The 18,777-nt window shown below is 38.2% G+C and overlaps 1 protein-coding gene across 3 annotated transcripts in view; it reads right to left on the bottom strand.

The window, feature by feature from the left end:
• Window positions 1–3,619: 3,619 nt before the first annotated feature.
• Window positions 3,620–18,777, bottom strand: part of SNX19 (sorting nexin 19) — a 63,217-nt gene continuing 48,059 nt past the window's right edge. For all 3 annotated transcript variants that reach the window (XM_051986661.1, XM_051986660.1, XM_051986659.1), the window contains exons 10-12: window positions 12,497–12,681; window positions 11,806–11,893; window positions 3,620–9,575 (exon numbers count right to left, since the gene is read on the bottom strand). In XM_051986661.1, the coding sequence (XP_051842621.1) occupies window positions 9,443–9,575; window positions 11,806–11,893; window positions 12,497–12,681 (406 nt within the window). In that variant the 3' untranslated portion in view covers window positions 3,620–9,442. The remainder of the gene's footprint in view (window positions 9,576–11,805; window positions 11,894–12,496; window positions 12,682–18,777) is intronic.

Raw genomic sequence — 18,777 nt, 5'->3', positions numbered from 1 at the left:
TCAGCAATGATGGCACTGCAGGAAATGGGTGGAGGAGTTCCTGAGCAGGCAGAATTCTAGGACCAGAACTGCCAGACGTAATGAGGAATTCTTAGAGTATACTCTGTGGTTGGACTCTGTGAAGAAATTCAAGAACTAAGCAAGACTTGGACCCAAAAAGCAGCAAGCAATAAAGTCAACCTTTCAGAGCAGACAAGCATATGGCTGTCATATGAGTCACAGATCACCCAGTATGAGAAAAACAGTTTAAACATTATCTGGCGAATATTTAACAAAATGAATAATAATAATACAATAAAAATATAGATAATGTGTTTTAGTTATAAAGTGGTTTTCTAAGCAAATACACAGCTCACAGGGATTCTTATATACGTGCTAGTGGCCCCGTTTCTCATTTCTATTTGGGTTTGACACTAATGAACTAGACGAATAAATCTGTATTTTTGCCTTCTTCAAGCATTTAGTGCTAAATCTCAAGGCCTTTATTTTCCTGCCTAATAATTCAGATATGAAGTTCCTTAGGGAACATGTCTACATTACGTCAAAGGATGAAGACAATAAGAGCTTTTGGTCCATGGACTCCTTTACCTGGTTCAGCATCCAGTATTGTCCACAGATTTCTCCTTATTTCTCCAAAAGACTTGATCAAGAAACTTCCTCAGTATCCAGGAACTTTCTTTGATCCCAGAATCTCTTCTACCTGTCTTAGAGCTTCCCCATCACTTCACCATACTCCAATGCATCTGGCTGAGGCAGCTGCCATATTGGATGAAGAATTTCTCCCTGTTCCCCTGCTGTCATCTCTGGGGTCAAGCTGTTCTCTGCAGGGGAAATTAGAGGGATGCAAGCTTCCTCTCTAGAGAACCGAGTCCACATGTCTTTATGTAGTTTAGCTGTGTTTTGCTCTTTGCCAACTTTCCTCTGCAAGCCTAATCTAGGTGCTTTGAAACTGGAATCAATCATCCTTAAAGTGGTGTCAGTCAATCAAGGGGAAAATAAGTGGGAGACAAACTTTTCTGAAGATGCTTACAGTAACTTGTTTACAGTGTGATGAGATAAGGCATTGAGTGGTATTAATACCATGTGAGAAAAGAGGTACAAGGAAGGAGGGCTCAAACTGAGCTGGAACAGTCAGATAAGGATTCAAACAAGCTAGGTCTTGAAGGATGGATAGGATTTAGGTAGTTGGAAGCAGAAGTACATTCACTTTAAGATCCTTACACAATGATTAGAATTTCATGGAGCTTTATATTCCTTCATGTCATATTTGGGGCTGGATTTGAACTCAAATCTTGATTCCATACTTGGTGCTTTATCCCCTGAGCCGTATAAGCCGCTCCTCTGCTTTCCTTGTTAATGGGTAAGATTTGAACCCTATTTTGGTAGCTACCGTCTAGTGGACTTTGGTCAAGACTCACAGCTCAACCAAATAACCAGTAAGTATTTATTAGGTACTTGCTATGGACCAGATGAAGTTACAAGTACAATGAATGAAGCAATTCTGATTCGCGATGAGTTTATTTTCTAATGGGTGGCCCTCAGTTTTCCTTTCTGAAAAGTGAATCTTGGACTAAATGGTATCTAAGGTATCTCTCTTAGCTCTGAAGTATCCTCAACAATTACCCTGCATGACTCAAAATGTGTGATTCAAAATAACTCCTTTCACACAGAAACAAGTGGACTTTTGCTCTTCACTCATTATCCTCAAGTATACCATATCTCCTTGATAATAATAACATTATTATTAAGAATACCTAAACTATCCATAGTTTCCTTGATGTAAGATATAGCTAGCGACATACTGGAATCATCTGGTACCTGTTCTTGAAAAATAATTGCTAAATTTTCAGTGTGCGTATTTACACTTCAGAAATTGGCAAACACTACATAATAGGAATAGCAACTAGATGGTCCCATGATAATGTGGTGGACCTGGAGTCAGGAAAACTCAATTTTGTGGGTAAAATCTGGCCTCTGACACTTTTACTAGCTGTGTGACTCTGGCAATTCACTTAATCCTGTTTATCTCAGTTTCCTTATCTGTAAAATGAACTGGAGAAGGAAACTGCAAACTACTTCTTTATCTTTGCCAGTAAAACTCCAAATGGGGTCATGGACAGTTAGGCACAACTGAAAAATGAACTCATCAGGATTTTATTTATTGTCATACTGATTATCCAGACTTGAGAAAATGTTAATAATGCAGTTTAAACTTAAAAGCATGTTGTGAATCTTTCCCTCTCCCCACGGAGATCCAGTTGTTAAACATTTAGTAGTACATCCCAGACATACCTGTCCATCACGACAGATCCAAATCTTTCTATGAGTTGATATCCTTTGTGAAATCTTAGGTCCAAAAAACTTAAAAACCTTTGTCCAGCCTGGTCCATGGGGCTCTCAGAGCTTCACTGCACTTTTTGGATGACAGCTGAAGAAACTCTCACAGAAAGCCAGTCAGAACTAGTGTTCTATGTGTATATATTATTAGACTTAGTGTTCAGGTATATATATTAAACTTTTTTATTAGATTTTATATAGAGATTTTTCCAGATGTAACTCACTTCCTGTTGTTAGATGATCACTTAGGGCTTCAGGTGATTCATTGTCAGTATAAGCAGGACATGAGGGCATCTCTCTATCCACTTACCCCATGCTGCTTTGTGCTAATTTTTTTTAATTAGGCAACGAGGTGGCTCAGTGGAAAGAGTGCTGGCCTTGAAGTCAGAAAGAAATGAGTTCAAGTAGTCTCAGATACCAATTATGTGAACTAACTTCAATTTTGTTATCTGTAACATAAAGGTACCTACTTTGCAAAGTTGTTGTAAGGGTTAAGCAAAATATATTTGAAATACACTTTGGAATCTTAAAATATAATGTAAAAAGCTAGGTATTATGAATATATCATTTTGATAGAATTTTATATATATATAAAACTATATATATATAAATTATGCTTCAAAGCAAATATATATTTGCTTTGAAGCATAATTTATTAGCAGGTATTATTAGCAGATTCATTGCTAAAGTATTATATCAAGGAATAATAGAATTATATATTGAATGAATAATCCATGGGCTTGGTTCTTTTGACTTTTACTAGATTTCTATCTGTATTACAGATTTGACATTTTCCAAAATAGTTCCATGTTCTTGGCAGTTATAATTACATTTCTTTTTTTAATAAAGAAAAATGTATTTTATTTTCAAGTAAAATTGAGTCTTTTATGGAATTCAATTTTTAAGCTCTCTTGCCTAAGGCCTAAAGAGTCTGAAACTTGTAATAGGATAATCTTTGGAGTAGAATCAGCAAGAGCTGATAAAAGTAAAGGATTTCCCCTTTCCTAGCAACCTGAGCTAACAGTATGGAGCCAGATGCCAAAATTGGTTCTGTGGTTATCTATCTGTGGAATACTTGCTTAGAGATATTTACCACCCCAACCAACCAAGGTTTTTTAGTTTGAAAGAGAGACTTTATCCTAAAAACAAAGATCAGTGATCTATTCGTGCTTTTCTTAGAGGGAGGTGAAGCCCAAGTAAAAGCAGCCTTGACAATTATTGAGTCATTTGGAATTATAGACAATAAAAGACAAACTTTCATCACAAACCACATGAAGCTGGATAGGAACTGGCACATTTTCAGCTTTAATTGGGACTCCAGATGGGCAGGATTTGTAAAGGATATAAACTCCAAAAGAATATTTATTTTCTTAAAAGGGTCTCTCTTCACTAATGGCGGGATACAGAATGGGTCCATCTTGCTAAATCACTAATAATCTTTGTGGCTACAGGGATGAGACGATACTCCAAGAGCAGACAAAGCAAAATGACTGGCAGTTTATCAGGAAGGAATGGGAGTGATTGACTCCAGATTGCCAAATCTAACTCAATCCAAGGTAAGCAGACTTGACCTCATGTACAGGACGTTGATCTTCATATCACAGAATTACAAGAACAGACTTTTTAGTTCACCTTGCCTGGTCCTTCCTTTTGTACTTAATTTTAGGCAGTTCTTAGTTATGCATCAGAATGGAGGAGAAAACAGAAATATCTGCATATACAATGCAGATACATACATACACACTTATATACACAATTGTCCCAGAAATCTTAGTGCATAATGAATACATAAATATATTTGTATGTACAACACACATAAATACACAAACTTATATACATGTTATCCCAGAAATCTCATTGCAAAATGGAGGAGCACACATAAACATATTTGTATGTACAACACAGCGACCTATATATACACACATGCATATATAGTATCCCAAAAAATCTTAGTGAAATTTTAAGCTTTAATAATTTTTAGAAGTGTAAGTGCTATAAACTTAGCAAAAGTAATTTGAAATTTTACTTATTTAAATTTATTTTATACTTATTTTGCTTAGCAACTTTCCAACAATAATATTTTAAGAAGATATGGTAAGGGTGTCACAATTTGAGATGACATTTTCAGTCTTGTGGATCAGTATGCATTTTGTTCTTCACTGGCCAGCTTAATCACTTGATCTATCTCCATTAGACTTTTCTTATGGGGTCACATGAAAATTATCATGGTTATATCAAATTCTCATTCTTTGATTGATCTAAGTCCTTTCAATTGCTGAGCAGCAAAGTTCAGAAATCAGAGGGATAAATAGTAAATTTGTAGCAATTAAATTTCTGAACTTTTTAAAGTTTGAACTTATACTATGACGTTTGGGACATGCTGTTAAGAAGAGACAGAAAAAATGTATTTTAAAAAATTCAGTATAGATTTGCCTTGGTAATCGTGTTATATAGTTTGGCTAATGTCAAAATTTTGTATTCCATAGACAAGAACTGACTGATGGAGAGCAATAGAACTAGCTGGGGGTAGGGAAGGTAAAGGGGGAGCAGTCAGATAGCACAGGTCCTGGAGTTAGGAGAACCTGAGTACAAAGCTGACTCAGACACTTACTAGCTGTGTGATATTGGGCAAACTATTTAACTCCAGTTGTCTTGAAAACAATAACTACAGCAACTATCTGGGGATTCAAAATTAGCCACTAATAATCCTATATATAAAAAATCAATGCCTTCACCGAATATCTTTTCACACTGGGAGAATCACTTGATTTTAAGTCACCCTCAAAACAATAACAAAACAAATGAAACATCCAGATGATTTATTACACAGAATCTCATGTGAGAGACATTTAGACTAGCATGGACATATTTTTGCCTCTTTCCCTTTTCTATCACCTAAATTATGCTTATTATCATCCCATCCAGGTAAGTGGAGTGAGAATGCTGCCAGATTAGAGATGGTTGAATTGGAATCCTAACCTGAGACCTGAAAAAGGAGTGAATTTCAAAGTGAAGGTGCCATCTCAGATGGCAGGATCTGCTAATAATAGCAGTAAGTAACATTAACCTTTTCTACATGTTACTGGGATACAGTCAGTCCAAAGCTTTCTCCTGCACTTCCTTCCTGGCCAGTGCAGAACTCAGGTGTTAAGGAGACAGCTTGGACTATAGGAGAGTGGATAAATCAACTCCAGGCCCAATGGAATCCCTGTCATTAGTATGAATAGCGGTGTCTCTGAAATATTCCCACTCTGCTCTTTATCAGCCCAAAGCAAAGGTTTCCAGTCACTACTGGGACCCAGCTTCTAATGCTTACTTTCTCCTTTTTGTGGAGCTGATGGGGGCAAGCATGATATCCTTTGGCACTTCAGGTATAGAGAAAACACTGGGAATTAGACATGGTTATGTTCACATAGTCAGATTTTGAGCTACAAATTTAGTCAACCCCCTTCCCCCTCCTCCACTGGTTCCTGCTTCTTTCTGCATCCAACAGAGTTAGCTCCTATTCTTGCCTTTGCTTGCATGATAAAAATATATCATCCTTTTTTTGCATAGCCTCCCTGGGGAAACAACACAGTTTTTGAGGGGGCTGCTGAATCTCAGAATGCTCAGGTGATAGATTAGGTGACGTTTATTAAAGTAATAATACATCTCTTGCTTCTTACTGACAAAATAATGGCTGGTCGGAGGAGGAATTAGTGAGGCAGAGGAAAGGAATAGGGCCGAGGCCATGGAGACATGACTAAGGACCATGAAGAAAAAACAATGAAATCTAGCTATGGAATGGGGCAACTAGGTGGGATAGTGGATAGCACAGAGTGCATTGAGCTTGGATCAGGCAGACATCTTCCTGAGTTCAAATATGGCTTAAGACACGAATTAGCTGTGTGATTCTGGGCAAGTCACTTAACCTCATTTGCCTGGGTTTTCTTATCTATAAAGTGAATTGGAGAAAGAAATGGCAAGCTGTTGCAGTAACTTTGCCAAGAACATCCTAAATGGGATCATAAAGAGTTGGACATGACTGAAAGTGACTAAACAAAAACAAAGTTTTTGGATTTTATAGATTTGGATTAGAAGGAAATTTTATGAGTTATATAGACAAATGCCTTCTTTTTATAGATGAAGGAACTGAGGCACAGTCAGGTGAATGACTTGTCAAATGTAGTTATAAATAGCTGAAGTAGGATTTGAACTCAGGCCCATGATTCTGAGTTCAATATTCTTTCTACCATACCATTCCCTCATCATCTACTGTATCTATTTCACTGCAGGGAGGAGCAGGATGGGGAGTAGGAATAGGATGATGTGGTGATGGGGATGATCATCCTTTGCAGTTTCTTCATTTTTGCACCTCCCACGATGCTTTGCATGTTTTCAGGCCCAGGGAGGGCTTCTTTAAGCATCTTAGGTACTCATTGTTTAAAATGAATTAATGAATGGGAAATGAGACTTTTGGACACTTAATGTACCTGGGTCTTAGTTCCTTGCTCTGTAAAATCAGAGATTTGAACTAGATGACTACATTCATAGTTCTAAATCCTATGCTCTAGGATTGGGGTAATTTCTCCAATTCCTACTCTTCTGCAACATAGTTCCCAGGAGTGAATAATAAAAAAAAGTACAAGGCAAGGCAGACTCCCAAGTTGGACTGGCCTGCTCCACATACTTGTGGCATCTCTCCCAGGTACAAGACTTCCCATGCTGCCTGAACTTGCTCCCTGAAACCTGGCTGGCTTGTTTGAGAAACCTCATGGACTTTTTCCTTTGTCACTCTCATTCATTCGCCTCCTGGGCAGAGAGTGGGCTGAGGGACAGTTTGTCTCTCTGGAGGCAGGTGGGGAAGAGGCAGGCTTTTCTTATAAGGTGGAACCCAAGGAAGCTCTTCCCAGCCCTGGAAGTGACTTAAGATTCTTAGGAATTTACAACCACAGGCAATTTATGGTCTGTCCAGTTATTTATTGATTTTATGCCACGTGTAAGCTGGAACTAGTCATTTGACAAGCACCCAACCTGTGGCTGGCTGCCCAGAGAAGCATGGTAGGACAGGTGGCCAAGAGCATGTGTCAAAGGGAAAAGCAGAAGATGGGGACATCTCCAACTTTCCAAAGTAACAATGTTAGCCTCCGGGTGAAAGAGTTGTAGGAGGAGAAGCTTCAGGGAGACAGGATGAATGCCCTGGCTCATCCCATAACTCTACAGACATTTGCCAAGCAATCAGCCATACCCGCCTCTCAATGAGATAGCTTTGGGAAGGGGGAAGAGGACTCCAAGAAAGTCCGGAAGTCATAATACACTTAGACGTGGAAAGAACCTTAATACACTTACATTCTTTATTAAATGCCCATTATGTGAAGACTACTGAAGTTATCTCATCTGGCCTCCTTGACTTCAGGCAGAATTTCATCTTAAAACCATCCCAGACAGCTCAAAAATCCAATGGGTGGTTTGAAACTTTCCCCAGAAAAGATTCCATAGCCTCCCACTTCCCTGTGCAATACATCCTCTACCTAATAACTTTGATATGCGTTCATGTCCTTTCATGTCCTTCTCAGTCTAAGCTCCCAAGACTTAGCCAAGTTTGATGATCTTATAGATTATACAGAAGAAAGTTGTTTTCCACTGATTTTATGTATGCAGGGATGCCAGTGGGCACAAGGGAAATTAAGAGGGCAGAGTGTTTGTCCCACTGCTTTGGCTTTATCATTCACTCTTCCTTCCATTTTTTATTTAGTTCTTATCCTACCACTGCCTCTTTCTATGTGGGTGATCTTGAATAGGTCACTTCCATTTTCTCATCTATAAAATCAAAGGGTTTGAACAGATGACCTACAAATCCCCTTCTAAATTCTAAATCTATTGTCCTTCCTTTTGTGACTTTTCCCTTTACCTCATTTCTCTTCTACATTTTTTTCTTCTTTTGACTCATCTCTTCTTTATGACAAATTACAGGGCTTTTTAATCACAGGATAAAGATCTGACCTTGTAGGTCAGTTTTATTTCTTTGTCTATGAACGAGAAGTGGAAAAGCTTTTGTGGTGTAATTAAATGCCTGAAAAATAGTGCCTGAAAACTAGTCTTTAGATTGGGGTGAAGATAGAGCCCCACAGGATCTTTGTTCCAGTTCCTTAAATGTCTTAGGATAAGGAGGACCTATATTTCTTTGACTTTGTGCAAGATTTTTCTTTCTCTTCCCTAAGTGCTGACCCAAAAAGTTCTTCCTCTCATGCTTCTGGTTTAGGGAGATGGAACTAGAGCATCCTCCCAAATTTTGAGGAGGCAGACATGACCAAAAAATAAAAAGCCAAAGGGTAGGTCCTACCAGGAAGGATGTGGGAGGAGGCCTCAGGTGATTCACGAGAAGTTCAGCACAGGAAGAATGATGCTAGCCAAGTAGGTGATCTAGTTTCCTCCCTTGTGCATGAGGACATGGCCAAGAAATCAACAGCAGGGAATCAAAAGATCTTCCCTCTCTTCTCTCTCAAGGTAACAGAAGAAACCAAATGGGACAACCGAATATACTTTCCTGCTACTTGATGGAATTGTCCTGCATCTCATTTCTTTTCAGGAGGAAGGAAAGTTTCAGAGACAGATAAACTAGTCTCTTCCCTAAGAGGGCCTGGCAATAGTTTTCCTTGCTTTGTGCAGAACCCCTATGACAACAGAGTTTCAAAGGGACAAGTGATAATCAGATGTCAACCTTGCATGGCAGGGATTGGCAGAAAGAGGGATGGAAGAGGATGAATGTCTCTATCTCTTCTTCAGTCTCCAGGATTTTTCTAGAGAAATCAGGTTCTACTCCCTATTTGCAACCCAACTGGTTGTGAGACTGAGGAACCACAGAAGTGGATGGACACGCAGGTGACGCATTCATCCCTACCAGCAAATTTGAGTGATCCTTTGCCAATAATACAACTGGCTGCTGAGGATACTAACTATGCCACAAGACTTTCTCGGTCACTGTTGCTCTCACCCTATAAGTGCTGAGAACATAAGCTTCTCATCCTGGTTCCCAGGGAGATGGGGTATCTTGAACATTAGCACTTAGAAGCTTATTCTCTTTTCTCCAGTCTTAGCCAGAACATTTGTGAGGAGTGCTCAGCAGTCAGGGGGAGACCCCCATCCTTCTGGGATTATTTGGTGTGTCCGGAGCAGGGGTGGTCGTGGTAGACTCTTCAGCAGAAGCACTGAGATCCAGGAAGTCCAGGATGATATCCCAGAGGCAATAAATTAAGTGCCTGAAACGAACAGAAAAACAAGAGGGTTTAGGAGACTATAAGAGAAGTGAGTCAACAGTGCAATGTGATGGCCAAGAACAACAACAATAACAACAAAACTTGTGACCTTGAGTTGCATTAATAAAGCAACAGGGTTCAGAAGGATTTGACAATCTGTACTATATTGCTCTGCTCAGTATACACATACAGTATTGTGTTTGGTTCTGGGTGCCAATTTTTAGAGGAATACTGCCAAACAAGAATGTATCCAGAGGATGGTGAGGGGATTTAAAACCATACTGTATGGAAACTGACTGGATGAAGGAACCAAGGATATTTATCTCAAGAAGAAACTTAGAAAGGGCTATAACATAATATTGGATTTATATGCTAGGAGGTCTAAGTTTGAATACTGTTTTGGACACTTACTAGCTATATGATTATCAGCAAATAATTAAAATCGTGGAGCCTCAGTTTCCTTGTTTGTAAATTGGGAATTATAATAATTAGACTATCATTTAACAGAATCCTTCAAATGAATAGTTCTACAAACCTTATAATGCTATAAAAATTGGACATTATTACAACTAGCTAAAAGGCATGTATATGGAAGAGAGATTAGACTTACTTATTCTGAATGCCCTTAAGGGTACAAAACTAGAATCAGTGGATGACAGTTGTAGATGGCAAAGTTTCAATTCAATGTAAGGCAGAAGAAGTTTCAATAATTAAAACTGTCCTCTGATTCATGGACTACAGAGTTTCTCATCATTCAAAGCCTTCAAGCTGAAATTGGATGACCATTGTGGGCAGAATCTCCTTTTCAGTGAGTGAAATAATTATTAATAACCAGTGATTCAGGGAAAATTCAGATTTCCACCTTTTTCTCTCTTCCAGAAATTATGTTTCCCAAACTTTTTAAAATGTCACATCAGGTAGAGTTGGATTGGAAGCCCACTGAGTTTCCCTCTATCTTTGTTCTTATATCATATCCATCAAAAAAAAAAAAAAGATTTCTGATAGAACTAGAGAGAACACACCTTGTGAGGCTGAAAAGTTTAGCTATGACCCAAAAGGTTAGGAGCATTTTTCTGCTTATGCTACATATTTTGAGGGAGCACTGAAAACCTTCCATTTCTCAGAACTTTAGAATCTTAGAAAAATCAAGGGATGGTCGATTCATAGTCCAATTTTCTCAACTTGTTTAAGGAAAAAATATGATATTCCCAGAATTAGATCTACCAGAGGAAAGATAGAATGTTAGAACCAGAAGGAACCTTAATAATCACTTACTTTAATTTTCTCATTTTATAGATGAAGAAACTGAGGTCCAGAGAAGAAAAATAACTTGAAAGGATTATAGATTTAGACCTCAAAGAGATCTTGGAAGTCATTGAATCCAGTCCCTTCATTTTATATATGAGGAAACCAATTGAGTTAAGTGATTTTTGCCCAAGACACTCTGCTAATGAGCATCTGAAGTGGGATTTAAATCCAGGTCTTTCTGATTCTAAACACAATGTTCTTTCTACTTTATTAGTAGTTCTTAACTTGTGTGTGTGTGTGTGTGTGTGTGTGTGTGTGTGTGTGTGTGATGGACCCTTTGGTAATCAGATAAAACCTATAAAAAATTTAAATAAAGGAAATACTAAATTTTAGTTTTCTGAAAATGAGTCCCTGAAATCTATCCATTTCTAAAGAATCTGTTGACCCTGGCTTAAGAACCTTGCCCAAAGCTTGCCTAATCTTCCCAGATAGTAAGAGGTAGAGAACTAGAGTTTAGAGTTTTTAACCTTTCAGTGCTGATATATTCCTACTATTCTTCCTCAATAAGAGTTTTTTTCTCCATTCATACTGCTAAACTATATTAATAGGACCTGATTGGCATCTCTTTCCATATCAGTATTCTCTCTAAGTTCCCCATTTCTACAAGAATAAGTAGATGAGACACACCTAGCCCTCCAGGAAAAAGATGAACTCCTCCAGGCAGCAAGCATTTGTTTGCCCAGTGGTCTGTGCCTAAAGCTGGTCTACGGGCAAATAAATCATGGTAGAACAGTGGATAGCAACACTCTGCCTTGAGGACTAAAATCTTGGGATTCTACCCAGTTGGCTTCTTGCAGTCTGTCTAATCTTGCTCGTAGAGGGCTAGAATCAGGAGAATCTCTGACCTAGATCCTTTGACCTCTCAGTTCTTGGACAGCTCCTGCCATTGGCTGAGTAGACTTTAGGGTATAATTTTTATCTCTACCTGTTGATGAGGGGCTGCTGCAGAGATTCAAGGACCAAACCCCAGCTTAGGCGGCACTTGCTTGCTCCGAGGATTTCCACGACCAAGTCTGACAAGGAAACAACAGAGAAACATTTATGAATATTCTCAACAATGCTCTGCACTTAGGGCATTCTCTTAACAAAGCTTTGATGAAAAAGAGATAGAGACCTAGCCCTGATTTCTTCAGCTGGCTAAGGGAATGGAGAATCAGTAGATCCATGGGTCATAGGATTTAGTTATACAAAGAACTTGAGAATTCACCTAATCTGGCCCCATCATTTTACACATCAGGAAACCGGTTCAGATAATTTAAATTACTTGTCCAAGGATAACAGAGCTAGATTTCTAAGCCAGATCATGGATTTAGAGCTAGGAGAGACCACAACATCATCTAGTCTGATTCTTCTTTCCCCACCTCACCTCACTCAGGGAGGAAACTGAGACCAGAGAGGCAAACTAAGTTGTCCAAGTTTGCACAGGTTGTAAGTCACAGAGAAAGAATTTGAACATAATTATTTTGACTAGGGTTCCTAATTACTCCATATTGTTTTATTAAAGCCTGGGGATAAAGCAACTTGTAGGGCTTTCACAACTAAGCCACGAGGAAGGACTGTGGAAGAATGGTCACTATTGTCTGTCTGGTTAGCTGATGATGTGATGACGGGCTCACCTGGAAGGACTCCCATCAGACTCTGCAGAGCTTGCTCCTCAGTAGCCTCCTTCTGCTCCTGTGTTCTCAATGGCTTCGGCAGCACTGGCAGAGTGCCCCCCGGCCAGATGGACTCCTGCAGGAGCCGGAGATACTGGACCCAGCGCTGGGGGCATGTCAGATTAGCTACCTGAACCTCCAGCCACCTGCCAGGGGAGGGCAAGAAAGGCAGAGAGAGAGAGGAGTTGAGAAGGATGACCCAGGTGGGCCAAAAGTATTTCCATGAAAAATATGCATTTGAGGATGCAGATGTTTCACATGACTGCCTCAATTCTGCAAATTGTTGTTTTGATTTGTTTTCCTTTTGGGGGATTTTGTGAATGTAAAAGTAAATCACTGCTACTTTTGTCAACTAGTTCAATCCACAACAATCCCTCCCTTCGAGCTCCATGGAGGTTAGTGTCTGTATCACATATTTTGCACCTGGTTCTATGTTGTTTTATGTCTACTTGTTTCACCTGGGTAAGTCTAATCACTTTTAATTAAGTGGTAAATTCTGTGAGCACAGGGACCATGTATTTAAAAACAGTCCTCAGCTTAGGTAAAGGACTTCCATCCAAGAGTACTCAGATCCCTAAGCATTAGAAGAGGATATGGGAAATATTTGGTAAATTATGACAAATACCTATTGTAAACATTCCATTTATTGTAACTTATCTTTGTAAAATCAGGATTCTCAGCATTGTTCATAATCAAATTCAAAACAATAACAACAACAATAATAAAATAGCTAACACATATCACATGCCCACCATGTGCCAAGCACTATAGCATTATCTCATTTAATCTTCACAACAACTCTAACAATTTAGTGCTATTATTATTCCCCATTTTACAGATGAGAAAATAGACAAACAGAAGATAAGTACTTTAAGGCTAGATTTGAACTCATATTTCCTCTACTCCTGACTATCCATTATGCCACCTGGAAGCAAACTAGAAGCTAAATATAATATAAGGGTATTTCTTTCAAAAACTATATTAAAAATAAAATTATTTGTGAATAGGAAATACCTGTAATTTATGTGACTATATTCTGATAAACACTAAATAACTTTATGATAGTAATCTGTTGTATACCAAATAAAGTTGTCATCATGAAAAATGTACATAAGCCTCGAGAACTCTAGAATTTTATTTCCTTTCATATTGAGTATGGGGTATAGGAAGATTTACTGAAAGCCAAGGATTACAAAGACTGAAAAAGATCAGAAAACTCTGGCTTAGAATGATCCTAGCACTTAAGACACAAATGGTTATGCAGACACTGAGTGGAAATAGATCTTCAAACTTGAACTCAGAACAAAGAACAATTTACTCTTTAACTCTTAGGCTTGCTACAGAGACATTTATGAGAGGGAAAAGGCCACCAAACAAACATCTTTGGTTTTTTTACTTAAAAAGTCTCCAAGTGACTCTAAGTTTCCTCAAAAGTCTTCTTGAGAATGCTTGTTAAAAATCTCCTCAAAGAAGCCCTCCTGAATTTTAATGAGAGCTTTGTTGTAGAAGATGAGGAAAGCATTTCAGGATGGGATGAAAAATCTCTGGTTTGTGGTCCTTTCTGAGCTGAGAACCCTGATTCTTGGAATCATGGAGGACGGCTGTGCAGGCAGTGGAGCAGCATATAAATCAATCTACTTATTTCAAGGAAGGGTCATGGTGGGAATGGAAGTGAGGTTACTCTTAATAGAGATGTTCCTGGGGGGCATTGTGAGGGGCAAGAATTATATTTTATATTCATTGAATATGCTACTGCCACTCAGCATAGCATTATACTCAAATTGATGCTGAATAAATAGTTATTGATTTGATTGAAAGAGCAAAGACTATTGGATAGATGAGCTAAGTGATAGTTGAGAAGAAATTATACCTAAGCAAGGAGAGAGAGAGAGAGAGAGAGAGAGAGAGAGAGAGAGAGAGAGAGAGAGAGAGAGAGAGATGGAGATGGAGATGGAGATGAAATCCAGGCTACAATTATTCTTCATTGCCTGAAATCAGCTTTCTTTCCTAGTGTAGAAACAAGACAAGTCTCTGAAGTGAGTTTACATGATAGCAAGCTGATGGAGTGGATAGAGCAACCCTCTATCCTGAAGTCAGGAGGACCTAAGTTCAAAATCAAGCCTCAGACACTTACTTAGTTGTGTGACCATAGGCAAGTCACTTAACCCCTGATTGCCTACAATATATAAATTAAATAATATTTATATTATTTATATGGGCCCTCAAGCCCAATAAAAAATAAATAAATAAAAATAAAATAGAATTAGGACAGCTAATATTATGTTTCTACCTTTGGGCAAGATTCTATTTAAACCAGTGGAGTAACATAGTATTATCTGAACAATCTCCAGAAAAACCTCCTTTCTTGGTACTATTACAAGAATTTACAACTCTTTAAGTCAGGAGGTTATTTGTAATATTTTACCTAAATCCCTCTTCCTTGTACCCTTCTTCCTTCGGCCCAGTCACCAAGTATTGTTTATTCTTTCTTCACTGCCCCTCTCAAACTCCTTCTCTTTATTTTGTCCCCATCTGCTACCATAACAAAATAAGACTCTTAAAGTTAGAAAGGTCCTCAGAGATCATCAAACCCAACTACTACCTAAAGCATCCTATAACAAATAGCCCTAACTTACTCAAATGACCATTCATCTTTCTAGTTCCTAATTCCATAAGGAGGCACGTAAGAGATGCTTAGTGGATTGAATCTGCCAATTAAATCTTCCAGTGACATCTGGACAACTTCAATGATTAGGATCCCTCTGATGGTACACTTCTGTAATCCCTGCTATTGGGCAGGGAGAGTCTGGTGGATCACTGGAGTTCGTGAATTCTAATCTGAGGTAGAGCTAATGATGATTGCCTTTCTGTCCTAACTATGACATCAATGTAGAAGCCCTCAAGAGTGGAGGTCACCAGTCTGCTTAAAGAGATCCAGATCAGAAAAATGGAGCAGGCTGAAGCTAAATTACTACTGGGATCAGTTTGTAAATGGCTACTTTCAACTTGCGCAAAATAAGGAGATCCAGTCTTTAAAAAAAAAAAAAAGTCCCATAGTATCGTGAGATGAAATCTATTGTTATATAACTTTTACCCACTGGTTCTACTTCTGTACCAAGCAAAAATCTAATCTTTAGTTAAGTGCTTAAGAAATGCTTTTTCAATTAGGCTTCAGACATTTACTAGCTGTGTGACCCTGCAGAAGTTACTTAACCCTGTTTGCCTCAGTTTCCTCATCTGCAAAATAAGCTGGAGAAGGAAATGGCAAAGCACTCCATCATCTTTGCCAAGAAAACCCCAATTATGGTCACTAAGAGGCAGACACAACTGAAAATTACTGAACGACAACAAAGATCTCAAAGCTTAGATTTGTAAGAGAAGAATGAAGTAGCTTCTAGCTAAGAGGAAATAATAGAATTTGAGAATTAGAAGGGAATAAATGCTTTGTCCATCTAGTCCACGTTAGCTTCCTGTCAGTCTAATCTCCCCAGTGGAGACTGAGGCAAAACCTGGCTCAGGTGCAGATCATAGGGGAGTTACCCGGCTCCTTCTACCCAGGAGGGAGGGGTTGTGAAGAAGCATTTAGACAGGACCTACTATGTGTTAGGCTGAAGTACCTCCTAGGTGGGGACCTATAGCTCCATCCTTCTGGTGGTTTATGCCATCACCCTGTACCCGAGTGACTTGTCACCTGTCCAATAGCAAAGAGGAGTTGCCAAGGCAAACTTTATTTAACCTCCACCATGCCAGACAGTCTACATTCCTCTCAAGCAAAGCATTCCAGTCCCGAGGGCTCCGTTCTCTCCAGCCCACAGCCCAAGAATAGGACTCAGAATAGGAAGCCTGAAAGGTAATGGCAGGGCAAGAATGGCAAACATCAATGGAGATCAAGAGCGGCATCAAAGGCACAAAGCCATGCATTCCCCGAAATAGCCACCACGATCCCATTTGTTATTATTAGGGCTGCACAGTCTTTTTATAGGGCTTTTCATTCAGCGAGTCTAAGATGCCTTACCAAAGGGATCTGGTAGCACACATTGCTGTCCCTGTTTACCAAGAAGGGTAGTTGAAAGGAGACAGGTTCAATGACTTACAAATCACTCTAGAGAGCTGAAGAAGCCATATGCAAGAAAAATCTAAGGCTATAGGACCTCTCTACTTCTCCCCTCTAAAGCAAGAGTTCTTTACTATGAATGTATTGTTTATTTTTTTAAACTTGATCATTGTTTCTCAACATAATTGGTTTCCTTTTTAATCCTATGTATTTTATTTTTTGCATTTACAAGATTGTTTTGAGAAAAGGTCTGTAGACTTCACCAGACTGTTAATGAGATATATGATATTAAAAAAAAGCATTAAGAACCTTGATTGTAAATCAATTTTTATTGTGAGAACAAAAGAGTTATTGGGAACTGATTTTAGTAATTACTAGAGAAATCTGTAGTTTAACAGATCAGAGTATGTGTCCTCAATAGAAATGGAAAAACTTAGAAGAACAAAAGATTTTTCTTTTCACATACATTCACCGGGCAGGCCAAATTTTCTTGGTGTCCTATTGCTATTCAGTAGGGCTAATCATATTAATAACTTGCCCTCTTCAAAAGTATCCCCAAAACTGCCTCCTCTAGTAAACATTCCCGGATTATGACCCAATTAAGCATACATTCTAACTCAAATCCAGAAGGAATAATGAATGGCTTTCTCTTCAATATAATACTTTATTCATGTTCTATACATATTTCTGTGTTCTTATAAGTACCTCAATAGAATATTAACCCATCTTTGCAATACAACAAAAAGGCAGAACAGGGACTAGTAGAAAGAGAACATGAAGTCTATGAATTAATTTTGTTATTTGTATACCCTGTGTCTGATTTTAGGTAATTCACTTGCTCTCTCAAGTCTTTATTTGTAAAGGGTGAAATATTATTAGATAACGATATCAATTAATCAAATCAACATGTATCTATTAAACACCTTCTAAGCACCATGTCTATAAAGCACTTGAGATACAAAGACAAAATCAAAACAAAACAAAAAATCTCCTTCAAGAAGTTTACAAGACTCTCTCAGTTTCTAAACTCTGTCTAAAATTAATTATTTTAATAGCTAATATCTGTTTACTAGTTTAGTATTAAAATTTGACCTTCATAATAATCCTGTCTGAGAAATGTTGTTAACAATATTTTCTTCCTCAGTGACTGACAAAAGCAGGTGCTTAATAAATGTGTCTTGATGAATAGTTTGATTTTTACTGGAAGGAAACTGAGGGACATAGAAGAGGAACAAGTTCAATTAGATTCAACAGATATTTGCACACCTATTGTATGCAAGTCACTATGTTTTCTTCTGGAAATTTTTAAAAACTTAAACTTGTAATTTCATTAGAATTTATTCTCTACCAGTGCAGATTGACATCTACTCTGCTACTCAATAGTGTTAGAAAGTTGACTGAAATCATTGAAAGGCTAAATGATTTGCCCCAAATCACATAGCTAGTAAGTTTAAGTATCCAAAGCCATATTTGAAGATAAGTGCTCCTGACTTCAAGGCTGGCACTCTATTCACTGTGCCACCTAGCTGCTCTAGCAGTTCTTTTTCTCCTAAACCATCCTACTTTTTACTGGGGATATACCTTCCCCAAACCTCCATAAAATAATTCCTCAAGGATCTTATATTTAAGAAGTCACAAACTAGTAAGAGTTAAAAGGATGAAAAGTCATCTTTCTTGACTCCAAATTCATTTTTTGGGGCCACATCATATTTCCTTGGACATAAAATTGGAATATTCTATAGAAGAAAAATATAATTAAATGTAACAACAACAGTAATAATAGGTGGCATCTATATAGTGCTTTAAGTTTGCAAAGCGCTTTGCAAATATTATTTTATTTGATTCTCACAACAAGCATGTAAAGCAGGTGCTATTATTATTCCCATTTTACAGAGAAATATTAAATAATTTACCCAGAATCACATAGTTAGTAAGTGTCTGAAGCTAAAATTGCACTCAAGTTTTTCTGACTCTAAGCCCAGCATTTTATACATCTACTACATCAGGTGGATGAACAAAAATGTTGTGAAACCAGCAATCAAAGGGCTAGAGAAGACTGAACTCTCCCAGGTAAAGACCAGTTGCTGACAAAGAAAACCTTGGTCAACCATTATAGACCCTTCAGCACAGAATGGGTCAATCAGAGATTCTGTAAGACTCAGTTCCAGGAACATTAGCAAACTAGAAG

Source organism: Antechinus flavipes, chromosome 3 (assembly GCF_016432865.1).
Source record: "Antechinus flavipes isolate AdamAnt ecotype Samford, QLD, Australia chromosome 3, AdamAnt_v2, whole genome shotgun sequence".
NCBI lineage: Eukaryota > Metazoa > Chordata > Mammalia > Dasyuromorphia > Dasyuridae > Antechinus > Antechinus flavipes.
Note: the sequence above shows the minus strand (reverse complement) of the source record. Positions and strands in the feature narration are given on the sequence as shown.